This window comes from Coregonus lavaretus, assembly GCF_964263955.1.
Source record: "Coregonus lavaretus genome assembly, chromosome: 22".
Classification (NCBI taxonomy): Eukaryota; Metazoa; Chordata; class Actinopteri; order Salmoniformes; family Salmonidae; genus Coregonus; species Coregonus lavaretus.
Window position 1 is genome coordinate 40,354,793 of NC_140009.1, and position 19,515 is coordinate 40,374,307.

General features: G+C 43.8%; 1 protein-coding gene across 1 annotated transcript in view; it reads right to left on the reverse strand.

Moving 5' to 3' along the window:
• Positions 1 to 3,405: 3,405 nt before the first annotated feature.
• Positions 3,406 to 19,515, reverse strand: part of LOC311149682 (beta-citrylglutamate synthase B-like) — a 34,992-nt gene continuing 18,882 nt past the window's right edge. Inside the window, exons 3-5 of the mRNA XM_084186885.1 lie at positions 14,209 to 14,295; positions 7,366 to 7,569; positions 3,406 to 4,090 (exon numbers count right to left, since the gene is read on the reverse strand). Coding sequence (XP_084043011.1) covers positions 3,579 to 4,090; positions 7,366 to 7,569; positions 14,209 to 14,295 — 803 coding nt within the window. The 3' untranslated portion in view covers positions 3,406 to 3,578. The remainder of the gene's footprint in view (positions 4,091 to 7,365; positions 7,570 to 14,208; positions 14,296 to 19,515) is intronic.

Consider the following 19,515-nt stretch of genomic DNA (forward strand, 5'->3'; position numbering starts at 1 on the left):
GCCCTCATGGTTTTCCTATCAGCCAGAGACTAGTAAGCATGAACACTTCTAAACTTATTATTTACAAAAATGTTACTCGACTACAGTATATCTACGCCCTATGTATCAAGGGAGGGAAATCTTGTAAAGTCAAGGCTCACTTGAAACCACAAGGATGCTGGCTGATATGTATGACTCAAAGTAGTTTATTCTATGGCAGTGAGAAGTTTTCTGTTTTGAGGTATATTTTTCTTGTAGGTGTAGTGACAGCTTCTAGACGGATTCAACTTGCCTTCCAATTAGCAGGTTAGCGTTTTTCGTCATGAATATTGTTCTGGAGGCAGCTCTGCAGAATGGTCACTAGCTAGCACAGCCACAAAATCTGATTTTAAACCTAACCCTAACCACACTGCTAACCCTAATCCTAACCCTAAATTATGACCAAAAAGCAAATGGTAGTTTTCATGAATTTTTACAATATAGCCAATTTTGACTTTGCAGCTGGCCTATCTAAGGGGAAATCGCTCAGTTCTGCCTCCAGGACAACCCTCATGACAATAAACGTCAACCTGCTCTCTAGTATGTAGTTCCACCATGCAATTCATCGGTTTATCTTAAAGTGCTTTATTTCAAATGAAGAAAAAGAGAGTCGCCGTTTGACTATTGTTCTTGTAAAAACCTAATAAAAACTAGACACTAAAAACATGAAATTGAAAACCGAGTGACAGTAGCGCTCGATTTCAGAGTCTCAGGGTCAATTATGCTTGACCTACAGTTGAAGTCGGAAGTTTACATACACTTAGGTTGGAGTCATTAAAACTCGTTTTTTCAACCACTCCACACATTTTTTGTTAACAAACTATAGTTTTGGCAAGTTGGTTAGGACATCTACTTTGTGCATGACACAAGTCATTTTTCCAACAATTGTTTACAGACAGATTATTTCACTTACAATTCACTGTATCACAATTCCAGTGGGTCAGAAGTGTACATACACTAAGTTGACTGTGCCTTTAAATAGCTTGGAATATTCCAGAAAATGATGTCATGGCTTTAGAAGCTTCTGATAGGCTAATTGACATCACTTGAGTAAATTGGAGTTGTACCTGTTGATGTATTTCAAGGCCTACCTTCAAACTCAGTGCCTCTTTTCTTGACTTCATGGGAAAATTAAAAGAAATCAGCCAAGACCTCAGAATTTTTTTTTTTAGACCTCCACAAGTCTGGTTCATCCTTGGGAGCAATTTCCAAACGCCTGAAGGTACCATGTTCATCTGTACAAACAATAGTATGCAAGTATAAACACCATGGGACCACGCAGCTGTCATACCGATCAGGAAGGAGACGCGTTCTGTCTCCTAGAGATGAATGTACTTTGGTGTGAAAAGTGCAAATCAATCCCACAACAACAGCAAAGGACCTTGTGAAGATGCTGGACGAAACAGGTACAAAAGTATCTATATCCACAGTAAAACAAGTCCTATATCGACATAACCTGAAAGGCAGCTCAGCAAGGAAGAAGCCACTGCTCCAAAACCGCCATAAAAAAGCCAGACTACGGTTTGCAATTGCACAAGGGGACAAAGATCGTACTTTTTGGAGAAATGTCCTCTGGTCTGATGAAACAAAAATGGAACTGTTTGGCCATAATGACCATCATTATGTTTGGAGGAAAAAGGGGAAGGCTTGCAAGCCGAAGAACACCATCCCAACCGTGAAGCACGGGGGTGGCAGTATCATGCTGTGGGGGTGCTTTGCTGCAGGAGGGACTGGTGCACTTCACAAAATAGATGGCATCATGAGGAAGGAAAATTATGTGGATGTATTGAAGCAACATCTCAAGACATCAGTCAGGAAGTTTGGTCGCAAATGGGTCCCAAATGGACAACGACCCCAACAACCAAAGTTGTGGCAAAATGGCTTAAGGACAACAAACTCAAGGTATTGGAGTGGCCATCACAAAGCCCTGACCTCAATCCTATAGAACATTTGTGGGCAGAACTGAAAAAGCGTGTGCGAGCAAGGAGGCCTACAAACCTGACTCAGTTACACCAGCTCTGTCAGGAGGAATGGGCCAAAATTCACCCAACTTATTGTGGGAAGCTTGTGGAAGGCTACCCAAAACGTTTGACCCAAGTTAAACAATTTAAAGGCAATGCTACCAAATACTAATTGAGTGTATGTAAACTTCTGACCCACTGGGAATGTGATGAAATAAATAAAAGCTGAAATAAATCATTCTCTCTACTATTATTCTGACATTTCACATTCTTAAAATAAAGTGGTGATCCTAACTGACCTAATACAGGGAATTTAAACTAGGATTAAATGTCAGGAATTGTGAAAAACTGAGTTTAAATGTATTTGGCTAAGGTGTATGTAAACTTCCGACTTCAACTGTATAGTTATGCATTTCTAGATGGAATCTCTTGAGAGAGTATCGTGTAGTGTTGTTACTATACTAGGTGCCCCTAGGCAATTGTGCTAAGTCAGTTTTGTTATTCTAATGATCTATAAACTTTTCTAACCTCTTCGACTAAGAGTTGGAGGAAGTGAAGTCAGACCATAGATCCTGTGTTTAGGGGCTCCTTGTCAGCATTGGGTGGTATGTCCCATTTTGATCATCGACAATTCGTGAATTTAATGTGAATGAAATTTGACAGCGATTTTTTTATTTGTGAATTTCAAATCATCCAAATTTCCAGATTTAACTGAGGTAGAAAATGGAATTGACCCCAATCTGCACCTAATAACCCCTGTGACGGTGAACCCGGTCTGTCCTCTGCTACATGGAGCTGGTGGGCAGTCTATCTAGTCCTCTGCATGTACCCCTCTCCCAGTCATGGAGAAAATCACTTCATTTCACCACCAGTAAATCAAGCCTGGCTACGTCCTCAGTGGTTGATCTATAACGACGACCACCCATCATTCTCATCCTCCAAAATACAGTTATGTAGTGTGTGTTCAGCTCAATTGGGTGACAGACTTGGTGTGATTTTCATATAAGCCCTTGGGCTTCCAACCACACCTGCAAACCGTTTCTTTAAATGTGTTTTTATCTGTATTGTTGTCTATCACTTGTTTTCTTTGGTGCAAATAAATAAAACTTCGGTTGACTATGTGCTGATGTATGTCATGCTTTTTAGGGCTCTCCCAAAAAACACTCTTACTCAACTCACCCTCACAATGCAATTGAAAACAATTCAGTAATTCAGCTAACCTTTTGGATCCCGCTTCTGCCCCCACCTGCGGTTGTAAACTACCTGGGTTGTTCGCAGTGGGGAGAAGAGGAGAAGGGTCAGGGGAGCAGCCTCAGATCTCTATGTGTTTATGGGGGGAGTTAGTAAGAGAAGGTGTGTGCGTCTATGTCTGTTCGTAATGTCAGTTTCTGTGTTCATGGCATTTTTCATTTCATTTTTGTTTGTTCAGCTCATGCTTTTGCATGTAACATCCTGCCTGTGTAACGTGTATAGGAGTTTGTGTGTGTGCTCTGTAACAGGAATGTCCATCGCCATGTGTTCAGGTGTGTGTTTGTAAGTGTGTCTGTGTGTGTGTGTCTGTGTGTGTAAGTGTGCGTGCATGCCGTGGCTGTATCCAGCTCACTCAGTCAATAGTTCGATCTCGTTGGCGAGGAGGGTGTTGAAGTTGTAGGCCGGGTCAGGGAGGTTGGGCAGGACTGGGCTGGGGCCAACTTGGCGGATCGTGGGCTGCGGGGTGGTATCGGCCAGCTCGGGGTCGCTCTCACTAGAAGTGGAGCCCACGCTCATGTTGCACACGGCCTCGGGCAATACGCTGCTGGGCGCCGGGCACACCTCAGGCTCGCTGCTAGTCTCGCTGGCACTGGACACCACCGAGAGCAGCGACATCTTGCGTGTGAGGCGGCTGGGCAGCAGCGAGAGGGCGTAGTCGGCCACGATGCCCGCCACGTCCATGCCACACGCCTGATCGAAGGCAATGAAGCCCACATTGGCGTTGGCCTCGCACACCACGAACGAGCCGTCGTTGAGCTGCAGCAGGTCAATGCCGCACACGTCCATGCCAAGGATGTTGGACACCTGCACCGCCAGCTGCTTGCCCTGCTCACTCAGCGGGCACATCATCCCCACGCCGCCTGCGGGAGACGAGGGCAGAATGGAAAGACAGGTACGTCAGTACCGCACACACGCCAGTAGCTGCTATCTGTGGACTGTTCACTGTGTGCCTTACATTCACATAATTCACATTCTCTGAGGCCTCTACGGCGAGGAATGACAGGACAGAGAAAACAGTGACCAACTCCCAGGGCAACTATTTCTTAATGTATTGTGAAATGTGGAATGATTTGTATTTAGTTTAGAGCAATAGATAGAAATAGGATGGACAAACAAATAAATCATATACTATGTAAGTAAGCCAGAGCAACCGAGAATCTATGCTTGCGTAAGACAAACAACATTTTGTTAAAAAACTATTGGAACAATTGAGGACTGATGACCCCAAAATGTCACAAGACATGAGTGTGTTTGCTAGCGTAAAACTGCAGACGTCATCAAAAGCAAAGTCACTTTCAAGACAACTATATTGTCCTTCTGTGGCCAAATTCAAGTGCACTGCTCCTCTCACTGTCCCCTGTGCTCTGATGTGGTTTCCTAACATAAAAAAATGGAAATAGCATGTTCAGGGTCCGTTCCATATGTTTCTTAGCCAACTAAAGAAATTATCTCATTCACTGAAAATAATATAGTATATAAAAAAAGGCTAATTCATTTTATGGAACTTTATGAAACTGATTTGGCCCTGACCTTGGTTCTCTCTAGCAATAACAAGTCTATAGACAGGGGTGCACATAACTTTTTCAGTGAGTTACTCAGGTGAGTACCAGCAGATGGTGTCTGGTACTCACCCCATATGTAGCGTGGTCTTCATAAGTACAGTCTTCCTCACTGTCGCCACCACTGTCCTCTTCTGTGTCGCCACCACTGTCCTCTGCTTCAGCTTCTTGCATGGTAGATGATGAAGATGCTGTAGATGCACCTCCCTGTCCTTGGTTGAGCCTCCGATTAGCTGTCTCCATCCACAGGTCAACAGCAGGCTTTGGGTCAAATGTCTCTGTGGTCTTCTTTGACAGGTGAATGTGCATCAGGGCTGAGAGACGAGCATGTGACAGACGAGATCTGTACTTGGTTTTTATTATGTTGAGATGTGAGAATCCCCTCTCACAAGCTGCACTGCTTAAAGGCAGTTTAAGAGACAGCTTAACCACCTTGTTGATGTTGGAGTAAGCATCTGGGTTACTTGTATTTACTATTTGGACCAAGTCATACACAGAAGAGGCTCCCAGGCGTTTTCCTGCCTGCTTTAAGCGCATCCATTCTGTCACAGTGGTATCTTTGTCAAGTTGCAAGGTGGCCTCATATTTCTTGAGAATGCTGCAAACGGTTGTGTTTCCAAAACTGTGGAGGTCTTGCATTTCCTGAGGCCATGTTGAAGGATCAAATACTAAGAAATTATCACATGACTTGAGGGATTCATATCTGATTTCAAACTCTTCAATTACCCCCTGAGTAAGTGTGTCTTGTCTCTGTCAGCATCAGCATTGGAAACAGTGTGTGCCCTGTGGCTTTCACCATCAAGCAGAAGTGTGAACTGTCCAATGGCCACCATGAGTTCATCCTTACATTCTCCAATGGTCAGCTTTTCCTTCTGAAACCTAATGGATGTGGTCTTCAAAATGTTGCAAATGTCAAGCATGTTTGACAGAAAGCACTGAAAACGCTCTGTGCACATATGCTGCAAGTCACTGTTATCACTCGTAACCAGTTGCATTTTAATGGCTGGCAATAGTCTTGATATTTTTAACAGTGTTTCATGCCTCCATGCAGACCATCTGATATTATGAAACTTACCCAGTTTCACAAAGGAGATCCCATTTTCTTCACATAGCTTATTCAGTGCAGCAGTTTTTTTTGCTCCACCTTTTTGTAAATAAAACTGCAGCAGCTTGACCACAGAGCGATTAAATATCTCACAGTAAGGAACGTTGCGATCAGCTGATTTCGCGCAATTCTCCAGTGTGTGTGCGGTGCACAGAATGTGCACAAGGGAGTCTCCAACCGCAGCAAGTTGCCGGAATTTTGGCACAACCCCGTTGTAGATACCTACGTTGACAGCAGCCCCGTCTGTGCACACAGCGACCAACTTTGTTGTCCAGTCATCCAAGCCTGTGTCCTGGAAAAGTCTCACAAGTCCGTCTGTTATGGCCTGCGCGGTTCGGTCAGCACCCAATTCAATCAGTCCAATAAAGTCTGAAGTAAACTCTCCGTTGCTGGACACAGACACAATGTAAACGATTTCCTGCTCAGTTTTTGTGATGTCCTCAGATCCATCAAAAAGAAGCCCCCAAAATTCAGCAGACTGCAACTTGGCTCGTAACTCCCTGCTGATGGTGTGAGCGATGCTCTGCATGATCCGTGTGTCCCCTTCACGTGAATGATATGCACCTCCGACATTTACTCCTAGCCGCTTCAGTAAAGGAACATCCTCAGAATAGGAAGACATGGGACGTGCGTGTTTAGCTTCATTGAAGGCGAGGAGAAAAATATTAAACAGAGCTTGCCGCTGTTCTTCATTCAGCTTGTCTCGCCATCTGGCAAGTGGGCGACTGGACATTTCTTCTCGGCTAGCTTGTTTAGCAATGGCTTGCGCCACATTCGTGTGCTCATTGCTCTTTTCATGTTTGTCAAATAAAGGATGGTTGAAATTCTTTGAGCCTTTATAAAATGCACCTGTTTTGTCTGTTAGATGTGGATTTGAGCGGCAAATCTTGCACCACATTTCAGTGCGCTCATCGTTAGCTTCAAGCCACTGCACATCTTGGAGCCACTTTTCCAAAAAAAAGTATTTTCTTCGGCTCTGGCTCCAGTTGCCGTTTCTTTGTAGGTGGCGAAATGCCAAAGAAGCTGCTTAATGTCTGTTGCTTTTTGGACATCCCTGACAGTAGTTGACAAGCAACATGTCATGTGTAAGGTTAGATGAGAAGATCGGCCAAGTACACAAAGGCGCGTAGTAACACAAGTGGCATTACGCATTCCTGATTTTTGTTGTGCTTGCGTACCTGTGTACCAGTTATGTGCACCCCTGTCTATAGACCTAACCACTGGAGACAAACTTTGCAGAGGACCCACCAGTGGGTGTCTGTGCGGTCACTGTGGTGACACTGGCAGCCCTAGGGGACCTGCCTGTCCAGTATCACTCAAGCCTCCTTTATTTTCTGTCTGTAAAACCCTGATGAAGGCTACAAGCTGAAATGTGTTCATTTTTTAATAAATAAGCATAAAAAATATATAACTCCCATTGTCCTCCAAGAGTGGCTGAATATCCTCCTCTCCTCTGCCCAGCATCACTCACCCAGGGAGCAGTTGCTCTGCATGCGTCCATCGGTGGAGCAGCGCAGCATGGAGCCGATGACGCGGCCGCCCACCAGCACCACCCGGACGTCGCGGCCGTGCGACTCCTTCACGTACTCCTGGAAGAGGTAGGGAGCGTCATGGCGAATCAGGTGGCTCAGGTCGGCCAGGTGGTGCTTGTCCCTGGCCAGGAACACAGCCTTTCCTGACAGAGTCAGAGTGGAGGGAAGCCAGAGAGAACAATTTAATTGATATAGCATTACATGAAGAAGACGCTTTTAAAAGAAAAAGAAACATTGATGGTTCGTGGCCTGGACAATGAATGAGAAAAACAGAATGAGAAAGAGAGAGTGAGTAAGAGTTTTCAGTCACAACCCTTACAAAGAAAACATGAAGAAAATCACATGAACAAATCTCGTGTTTTTCCCTTCACATGATTACTTTCACCACTTCCAGCTACATCTGTCTTCCATCAGAGGCAAACCAGCAGTGGGATGCAGGGTGCTATGTTGCTGGAATGAATGTGCCAAAACTTCCCACTGGAAAAAATGCAGCGAAAGCCATTGTCAGGGTGACATAACCAAAGACAGGGGAAATTACAGGAAAGAGGGAGGCGTTTTATTTAATTGCGTTATCATTTATTTGGTATCACTGATTTTGTTGCATCCATTTACAATTTATTTGCTCTCGCCCCAAAAAAAATCTGTGCAATATTTTGTTTTGCTATCAATACTTTTGAGTTTGTTTTGCTTTCAATATCATTATTTTTGTTTGCAATACTAAGAATTTTGTTCTCGACTTCAGAAGTTTCTCAAATGTGAAAGTTTTATAAAAATGTGAAACGTTATTCTCCTCACATGTGAAAAGGTAGTGTTAACATGTGAACTCTAAATTTAAGCTCAACGTGTGAAAACAGCTATTTCACATGTGAAAATGTGATTTCACATGTTTTTTTTTGTCATGGAAAAGTCATAATTCATTCACCTGACTATAGTCCTCCATGTTATACTCTATAGCATTACATTCAGTACTCTTCTGAAGATGATAGTGTTAGCGTGAATGTTGACACCTCTCACCTCAACGGCCATGTAACAAATGAAATTGAGAAATCTCTCGAGACACTCGGGACACTGACTGAGAAGCCATTGTGGGAGAGAGCAGAATGCCTCTCGCACTGGCTTACAAAAATACCAGGGCCCATTTTAATTAGAGTGGACTTTGTCCTCATGCTCAGTGGCACCTCCTCTGACCCCAACACAGTTAGCGTTGACTGAGGGACCAGGAAGGGAGACTCGTGAGAGAAGCATGCGAGTGTGATGGGGTGTGTGTAGAGATATTAGAATAGGTTGCGTTGCTAACAACCAGTGTCAACCAGCCAGCCAAATTAAATGTAGAGTCTACACTCAACAAAGAGGTTACATGTGAAAAAATAAGAAGATTTTTCATCAAAAGAAGGAAATGATTCTGCCCCTGCTGGCATTGCGATCAGTGTTGCCATCTCCTCAGTAAGGAAAGTAGCTATTGGCTGTCCTAAAAGTTGCTACATGACATCATCACTTAATTTGCATAATTGGCCATGTGCATGTAATTGAGATGGACGCTGTAGGAGGGAGGAATAACATCGTGGGAGAGACAAAAAGTGAGTAAAAAGCTGCGCGAGGACTGGGCCGCCTGTGAGTGCTTTGGGACAGGGGTGGGGCCCCCACCCCCACGGCAGCACCCGCTGCTCGTTGAGAAGAGTAAGAACGATACGTGCTTTCACGTCAGAGTCTCCAATAACACCAGAAAAAGTTGCTAGATTTGTCGCTAGTCGCTTTTTTGAAAATGTGTCGCTAGAGGGGTCTGAATACTCGCTAAATATAGCGACAAAGTCGCTAAGTTGGCAAAACTGATTGCGATTGGCTAGCTAGCTGGATCTTTGTCATGTGAATGGTCAAGACATGGCTCATTGGCTGATATCCACCAATGGCCCCTTTCCTTAAGGCCCAATGCAGTCGTTTTTATATCAATATAAAATCATTTCTGGGTAACAATTAAGTACCTTACTGTAATAGATTTCCCTTAAAATAGGCAAAAAAAGCTTTTTAGCTAAATAATATTTCTCAAGGAAGAAATTTGCTAGGAATGTCTGGGAGGGGTCTGAGTAGGGAGGGGAAAACTGAAAACAACTCGTTATTGGCAGAGAGGTTTGAAAGTCTTTGTTATTGGTCTATTAACCAATTTACCGCATGGTGATGTCACCATGGAAAGTCAAAACTCCTGCCAATGCAAACCTGCTGATTAGAAGGTCCTGTGTAGATTGCATTTTTAACCAGTTAGTATAGAGAAATCAAATTGCTTTTTCCCCCACACTTTTACAGTGTTAAGTTTCATCAGCTGTTGTACAATATGATATAAAACACAGGAAAAACTGAATTGTGACTGGACTTGGCATTTAACACTAGAATCACCTGGCATTTCAGCCTATACAGTGAGGGAAAAAAGTATTTGATCCCCTGCTGATTTTGTACATTTGCCCACTGACAAAGAAATGATCAGTTTATAATTTGAATGGTAGGTTTATTTGAACAGTGAGAGACAGAATAACAACAAAAAAATCCAGAAAAACGCATGTCAGAAATGTTATAAATTGATTTGCATTTTAATGAGGGAAATAAGTATTTGACCCCCTCTCAATCAGAAAGATTTCTGGCTCCCAGGTGTCTTTTATACAGGTAATGAGCTGAGATTAGGAGCACACTCTTAAAGGGAGTGCTCCTAATCTCAGCTTGTTACCTGTATAAAAGACACCTGTCCACAGAAGCAATCAATCAATCAGATTCCAAACTCTCCACCATGACCAAGACCAAAGAGCTCTCCAAGGATGCCAGGGACAAGATTGTAGACCTACACAAGGCTGGAATGGGCTACAAGACCATCGCTAAGCAGCTCGGTGAGAAGGTGACCACAGTTGGTGCGATTATTCGCAAATGGAAGAAACACAAAATAACTGTCAATCTCCCTCGGCCTGGGGCTCCATGCAAGATCTCACCTCATGGAGTTGCAATGATCATGAGAAGGGTGAGGAATCAGCCCAGAACTACACGAGAGGATCTTGTCAATGATCTCAAGGCAGCTGTGACCATAGTCACCAAGAAAACAATTGGTAACACACTACGCCGTGAAGGACTGAAATCCTGCAGCACCCGCAAAGTCCCACACGGCCAAGGCAACAAAGGAGTGGCTCAAGAAGAAGCACATTAAGGTCCTGGAGTGGCCTAGCCAGTCTCCAGACCTTAATCCCATAGAAAATCTGTGGAGGGAGCTGAAGGTTCGAGTTGACAAACGTCAGCCTCAAAACCTTAATGACTTGGAGACAATCTGCAAAGAGGAGTGGGACAAAGTCCCTCCTGAGATGTGTGCAAACCTGGTGGCCAACTACAAGAAACGTCTGACCTCTGTGATTGCCAACAAGGGTTTTGCCACCAAGTACTGAGTCATGTTTTGCAGAGGGGTCAAATACTTATTTCCCTCATTAAAATGCAAATCAATTTATAACATTTTTTATATGCGTTTTTCTGGATTTCGTTGTTGTTATTCTGTCTCTCACTATTCAAATAAACCTACCATTAAAATTATAGACTGATCATGTCTTTGTCAGTGGGCAAACATACAAAATCAGCAGGGGATCAAATACTTTTTTTCCCTCACTGTAAGTACTGAAAATATGTCATCAATGTTCTGTTTTACACTTTAGCACTTATTTTGTCATATTGGGATGGTAATGAAATAATTGGCCTGTCCAGACAGATCTATTCTAACAAAAGGACAGGTAGCCTAATTGCCCCTCCAGGATAGTTTGGTTGATTTGGGGAAAGTGAGGGGTTTCTTTGGGGGATGGTGCTCCCTTTCAAATGTGCTCAGAGGCACCCTTTTTCTAGTGTGCAGCCTGACTACACTACATGACCAAAAGTATGTGGACACCTGCTCGTCAAACATTTCATTCATAAATCATGGGCATTAATATGGAGTTGGTTCCCTCTTTGCTGCTATAACAGCCTCCACTCTTCTGGGAAGGCTTTCCACTAGATGTTGGAACATTGCTGCGGGGACTTGCTTCCATTCAGCCACAAGAGCATTAGTGAGGTCGGGCACTGATGTTGGGCGATGTGGAGAGAGCTGAAGGTTCGAGTTGCCAAACGTCAGCCTCGAAACCTTAATGACTTGGAGAAGATCTGCAAAGAGGAGTGGGACAAAATCCCTCCTGAGATGTGTGCAAACCTGGTGGCCAACTACAAGAAATGTCTGACCTCTGTGATTGCCAACAAGGGTTTTGCCACCAAGTACTAAGTCATGTTTTGCAGAGGGGTCAAATACTTATTTCCCTCATTAAAATGCAAATCAATTTATAACATTTTTGACATGCGTTTTCCTGAATTTTTTGTTTGTTATTCTGTCTCTCACTGTTCAAATAAACCTACCATTACAATTATAGACTGATCATTTCTTTGTCAGTGGGCAAACGTACAAAATCAGGGGATCAAATACTTTTTTCCCTCACTGTAAGTACCCACTAGAGAACGTTGCCGGGCGTCTCCTTTAGCATATGCATCAGATTGCATATCAACCTGCAAGGTGCAGCAAACATAAGCAACATTGCTTGATAAATAATGCATAAACGATTATAAAGGATTAATTGCATAAAGAAATACAACAGTTATTTGTTTACATAGAGTCAAGGATATGTTTTGTAAAATTCTACAAAGTCCTACAAAAAAAACTTTGGCCTATAGCCTATTCTCATTTCCCTCACAATAAAAAACATTACAGTGTAATCCATTTGATCAACTTTGTAGATTTGATTAGTAATAGAGTTTTGACAAAGTAGAAAGGAAAAATATAATAATAATATAACCAGGCAGGTGCACCGGTGAAATTATTTGCCGTATTCCTAAACAAAAGCACCAGTGCATGAACAATTGTAAAGGATGAATTGCATAGATAAATAGCATATTTAAAATTGTACGTTTATTATGTTACTAGTTTTTGCTTAGCAGCCAGAGCAATGCTGCCACGCGATTGGTCATTTGCTGAATGCATGGACAGCACGAATATTCTTGGAAAAAGTGAAATCTGCACCTCTTGAATTATGAGAGTTATTTGACAAAGGTAAGTGTAATAGAAACGGCAAAATATGCTCTTTCTGATACTATATAGAAATCACAACATTTCACCTGCATATGACTCTGAAGGAGGACGATCCTTTCCGTACATCTGTAAATTACAAGTAAGGCCATCTCTTCATGTTCAATTTGACAATTGATAGGCCTAATATTGTCACTCATCAGATTATTGTCCATCTTCTCTATAGGCTAACTCTTATTATGTGTGAAACTAGTTTCTGTATAGTTTAGGTGTAGTTTCGATGGGCCGGCTGTAAAGGCTGACTGACATCGTTTGTTTCCCGCTCATCAAGTTGGATAGAGTCAAGGATATGTTTTGCATTATTCTAAAGGCCTACTGCAACACATAGCATTAATAAAGTTACAGTAAGTAAAACAGTCCCATAACAGCTTCTTTATACAAAGTAAAACGTAAAAGAGAATGGTATCAACCCGCAAGGCGCGCAGTCTAACTATTAACATGAGCGCCAATGCTGATAAATAGGCATAACACAAACTCATCATTACACTATTGTCTTTCTAAATTAAGTCAACCTCTTCACCGTCCTTAACATTCAGTTAGGCCTAATTTAAATTCAATTGTGAAGTAAGGTGCACAATTATCAGCCATTGATCCATTTGTCATTCATTCACTGAGGAGAGAGAAACGCATTAACGCCTGGCTGGGTACCAACGTCCTACAGCACATTGTCTTGGCGGGTTAAGTCAGGAATAGGTGTGAAAAACACAGGTAAAAATGCTCTCAATACTTTTCTGTTTGTGATTTCGAAATTCTGACATATGAGCAGTGTAAAATACAAACATTCAGGAAAAGTCAGGGAAGGAGCAAGACATAGCCTTTTGGGGGGTTACAAAATCAAATGTCAGTGGCCATTCCAGTGTTTACAATGCCCTTTCTTGATAGACAGTAACCCAAAGTCTATTGTTATCTACATTTTAGCAGACGCTTGTATCCAGAGCAACTTACAGTTAGTGAGTTCATACATTATATTTTTTCATACTGGCTCCCCGTGGGAATCGAACCCACAACCCTGACGTTGCAAACGCCATGCTCTATCAACTGAGCTACATCCCTGCCGGCCATTCCCTCCCCTACCCTGGACAACTTGTGCGCCACCCCATGGGTCTCCCGGTCACGGCCGGCTACGACAGAGCCTGGATTCGAACCAGGATCTCTAGTGGCACAGCTAGAGCTGCGATGCAGTGCCTTAGACCACTGCACCACTCGGGAGACTTATCTATACGGACAATGGGAGACCAACTGGGAGACCAAGTAAAGTGTCTATGACTGAAAAGTTGATGGGCCAGGAGTCCTCTGTGAAATAGCCAGGGTTCAATCTCTTTACTAACTTAAACATAAGTTATAGGGTTCAAAAACGTATCTGGCAATCCTACTTTAAATGAGAAGTAAACTTGAAAAATCAGCGAGGGTGATAAAAATGGGTTTAAATAAGCCGTCAAAGATGTGTACTCTGTGCTTTCCTTTTCACGACGACATAACCACTTAGCACCCCTTTGTTAAATTCCTTATATGGGTGGACCGAGGTGCTGTTGGCCACGCACACAATGGTGTAAGAGGATTCGAGAAACAGTTTTGCATAAACCGAGAGGCCTGGGCCGGTTCTGTTATTAAAGAGAGGGGTGAGAGAGGTGAGGGGAGGGATGGTTGCGGTCAGACTGACCTCTGTGACCACGTGCGTTCTTCACCACCACGGGGTAGCCCAGCGGTTCCGCCTCGTCGATCATCTTGCGGAAGTTCTCGTGTCCTCCTACGAAACACACAAGACACACACACACGTTACAATTTGTCCAATGATCAAACTCTCTCCATTACCCTCTGTGTACCTCAGTCATTTGACTGTGCGAAATGGGGTTTGTTGCTATAGGAACCATGTTGTGACTTGTGAAGCAATGAATGATTGCCATTGGATGAGGATTGCTGTGGGTATGTAATTCTGTGTTGAAGGGATATTTCGGGATTTGGGGTAATTTCCTACCTACCCAGAGTCAGATGAACTCACAAATACCATTTGTATGTCTCTGCGTGCAGTTCGAAGGAAGTTGAAGGCAGCATATCATTAGCTTACCGCAATTGCTGGAAGTCTATGGGTATCTACTATCCAGCTCCTGGGAAATAGACTTAACTACTAATTTCTTACAAAGCTATACATAGTGATCTATATTTTATAAATTAGTACATTTTACTGATAATCGTAAGAAATTAGATTCTATCAACGTCCTCATTTACGGACTACTTTGGGTTCTGCCTGCGCTCTCTTCCCACGAGACTTGTTGTGGTTTTGTAAACAAAGCTCCTGGGAGACAGCCAGCTGTTGCGTACTCTAGTAGCTAAAGTAGCTAGCTCGCTTGCTTATTGGCAAATCATCACAATCACATTTGATAAATCATGTCGGACTTTGAGGTAGTAGAATACATTTGGTTATATTCAGAGCCGTGTTTATTCGAGCCAGAATTGACTGTGGAGGAACGTGTGCAGTTGGATGCTGAGGGAGCACGGAGGGAGGGTGAATCAGCGGAGCCGGTAGACGAGCTAGCAGGAGCGGTGGCGAGACCCTGGTCTGAGGGGGACGGCGGGCCAAATCAACCCCTGGCAACCAACGAAGAGTGTTTGTGCTGCGCAGAGTGGGACTTGTTACTGCCATCAGGGGCTTGATACTCTACATGACCAAAAGTATGTGGAAACTCCTTCAAATTAGTGGATTCGGCTATTCCAGCCACACCCGTTGCTGACAGGTGTATGAAATCGAGCACACCGCCATGCAATCTCCATAGACAAACATTGGCAGTAGAATGGCCGTCCTTAAGAGCTCAGTGACTTTCAACGTGGCACCGTCATAGGATGCCACCTTTCCAACAAGTCAGTTCGTCAAATTTCTGCCCTGCTAGAGCTGCCCCGGTCAACTGTAAGTGCTGTTATTGTGAAGTGGAAACGTCTAGGAGCAACAACGGCTCAGCCGCGAAGTGGTAGGCCACACAAGCTCACAGAACGGGACCGCCGAGTGCTGAAGCGTGTAGAAATCATCTGTCCCTCGGTTGCAACACTCACTACCGAGTTCCAAACTGCCTCTGGAAGCAACGTCAGCACAAGAACTGTTCATCGGGATCTTCATGAAATGGATTTCCATGGCCGAACAGCCGCACACATGCCTAAGATCATCATGCGCAATGCCAAACGTTGGCTGGAGTGGTGTAAAGCTTGCCACCATGGACTCTGGAGCAGTGGAAACGCGTTCTCTGGAATGATCAATTACACTTCACCATCTGGGCTTGGCGGATGCCAGGAGGATGCTTCCTGCCCCAATGCATAGTGCCAACTGTAAAGTTTGGTGGAGGAGGAATAATGGTATGGTGCTGTTTTCCATGGTTCGGGCTAGGCCCCTTAGTTCCCCTGAAGGGGAAATCTTAACGCTACAGCATATAATGACGTTCTAGATGATTCTATGCTTCCAACTTTGTGGCAACAGTTTGGGGAAGGCCCTTTCCTATTTCAGCATGCCCCTGTGCACAAAGCGAGGTCCATACAGAAATGGTTTGTTGAAATCGGTGTAGAAGAACTTGACTGGCCTGCACAGAGCCCTGACCTCAACCCCATTGAAGACCTTTGGGATGAATTGGAATGCCGACTGCGATCCAGGACTAATCGCCCAACATCAGTGCCCGACCTCACTAATGCGCTTGTGGCTGAATGGAAGAAAGTCCCCGCAGCAATGTTCCAACATCTAGTGGAAAGCCTTTCCCGAAAAGTGGAGGCTGTTATAGCAGCAAAGGGGGGACGAACTCCATATTAATGCCCATGATTTTGGAATGAGATGTTCGATGTGCAGGTGTCCACATACTTTTGGTCATGTAGTGTATCTACAGTGAAGAAAGCAGCGCACCCAGTGACTGTGTAACACACCGCAATGACTTTTCTGCACTCATCAATCCTGGAGTTATAGAGACATTCTTCCATGTCCCAAAAATAAAGTGGAAAAAGTAGCCCATATCTGCTGGACCGAATGGACAGCTGTCTATCGAGTAAGTGACATTACTCTTGCTTGTCCCAGCACACAGTAACAAAATATAAAATAAGATAATCTATTGATATCTTTTGTTGTTTTATCATTTCAAATCAAATTGTTTCCTGTTATTAGATTATTTGGATCTAGCTCCTCACGAATAACAACTTATTTGTTCTTAGTCAATACAGGCTGGTTGCATATCAACTGATGTTGGAGTGGGCACTGAAGGGCTATAGACTGGGACAAGGGAACAGAAGAGTCATGCCTTCATGTGTTGTTTCTGCCATTCGCCTCAAATATCCCTCCCCCACAGGAGTCTACATGGGATTCAAGGAGACAGAAGATGTAATGGGCCTGTTATAATTACACTCCGATGACTCAGCTTCACAGCCAGACATTGCCTAACTAATTTAGTCAAATCACTTGAATAAATGCTGTTTGAACCAGTCCCATCGATTTTGTTAATATCTACTATAAGTGATTCATTACAGTATGCCACATGAGATAGTGTTGTGTATGAAATATGGCAGTCAGATCACTGTATCAGTAACATTTGAATACTAAAGGTAAATTGGTAAAAGCCAATAAAACATAGTGTAGACCTATGTAATGACATGACAATCAATGAATCAGCAATTATTTATTTTATACAGCACAATACAGATCACTGCACATAATGTACAATACGGGAAAGGGGGATACCTAGTCAATTGTACAACTGAATGAATCTTCCGCATTTAACCCAACCCCTCTGAATCAGAGAGGTGCAGGGAGCTGCCTTAATCGACATCCACGTCATCGGCGCCCGGGGAACAGTGGGTTAACTGCCTTGCTCAGGGGCAGAATGACAGATTTTTTACATGTCAGCTCGGGAATTCGATCCAGCAACCTTTCGGTCACTGGCCCAACGCTCCTACCCGCCAGGCTACCTGCCGCCCCAATACTCAGTATAGACAAGTCATTCACACAATTCACAGCAATAAAATGTAAAATATACAATAAAATAGGCGGTACAAAGCAGGTATAGCGGTGCTGTTATGTACAGTGGTAGCCTACAGTGAATTGATTTTTTTTTAATGCTAAAGATGCAGAGAGATAATGACCAGAGGCTAACAAATTATGTTACAATAGAGTGTGTTTGTATTAGGTAGTAGTGCAAGGAGGCCCAAGTCCATGGATACTGGGGGAGTTGGGGGTGTCAGAAAAGCCCCAAGTGTCCTTGAATCTTGATGTGTGTGCTGCAATTGTCTATCAGTGTAACAGTGCTTTGTTACTTGTCGTGTTTGTTTTTGTGTGGACCCCAGGAAGAATAGCTGCTGCTTCGGCAAAAGCTAATGGGGATCCGAATAAACCAATAAACCAGCAATGACCTCCTCCTTGCTGGGTTTTGGGATGGGGTTATGTTGGCAGCCAAACGACAGTCTCTTCCACAGGATTTGGGCTCCAACTATTTGTCCATGCGTCTCTGCAGGATGTATACTCCATCAGCTCATCCCTGAATCTTTGAGTGGTGGGCTGATATATTGGCTGTGCAATCCACTGTTTTGATTGTTTTGGGTAGACAACGTTGGATCTTGGAGTACCTGAAATGAGGAAAGAGAAGACGATAAACCAGTGAATACAATCTAAACAGAAGGACGTTGTCGTACATATAGAAAGAAATGATGGGACTTCTTGGTTTGCTACATTGCAATCAGGCTGGATGCAGTTGATCAGATTAGTGTAGTGATTAGCGTAGTGGATATACACTATATCTACACAAAGTTATGTGTACACCCCTTCAAATGAGTGGATTCAACCATTTCAGCCACACCCGTTGCTGACAGGTGTATAAAATCGAGCACACAGCCATGCAATCTCCATAAACAAACATTGGCAGTAGAATGGCCTTACTGAAGAGCTCAGTGACTTTCAAGGTGGCACCGCCATAGAATGCCACCTTTCCAACAAGTCAGTTCGTCAAATTTCTGCCCTGCTAGAGCTGCCCCGGTCAACTGTAAGTGCTGTTATTGTGAAGTGGAAATGTCTAGGAGCAACAATGGCTCAGCCGCGAAGTGGTAGGCCACACAAGCTCACAGAACGGGACGCCGAATGCTGAAGCACGTAGTGCGTAAAAATCATCTGTCCTCGGTTGCAACACTCACTACTGAGTTCCAAACTGCCTCTGGAAGCAACGTCAGCACAATAACTGTTCGTCGGGATCTTCATGAAATTTGTTTCCATGGCCGAGCAGCCGCACACAAGCCTAAGATCACCATGCTCAATGCCAAGCGTTGGCTGGAGTGGTGTAAAGCTCACCGCCATTGGACTCTGGAGCAGCGGAAACGAGTTCTCTGTAGTGATGAATCACGCTTCACCAACTGGCAGTCCGACGGACGAATCTGGGTTTGGCGGATGCCAGGAGAACGCTACTTGCCCGAATGCATAGTGCCACCTGTGAAGTTTGGTGGAGGAGGAATAATGGTTCGGGCTAGGCCCCTTATTTTCAGTGAAGGGAAATCTTAACACTTCAGCATACAACGACATTCTAGACAATTCTGTGCTTCCAACTTTGTGGCAACAGTTTGGGGAAGACCCTTTCCTGTTTCAGCATGAAAATGCCCTTGTGCACAAAGTGAGGTCCATACAGAAATGGTTTGTCGAGATCAGTGAAGAAGAACTTGACTGGCCTGCACAGAGCCCTGACCTCAACCCAATCGAATTGGAAGCAAGTCCCCGCAGCAATGTTCCAACATCTAGTGGAAAGCCTTCCCAGAAGAGTGGAGGCTGTTATAGCAGCAAAGAGGGAACCAACTCCATATTAATGCCCATGATTTATGAATGAAATGTTCGACGAGCAGGTGTCCACATACTTTTGGTCATGTAGTGTAGTCAGGCTGCACACTAGAAAAAGGGTGCCTCTGAGCACATTTGAAAGGGAGCACCATCCCCCAAAGAAACCCCTCACTTTCCCCAAATCAACCAAAC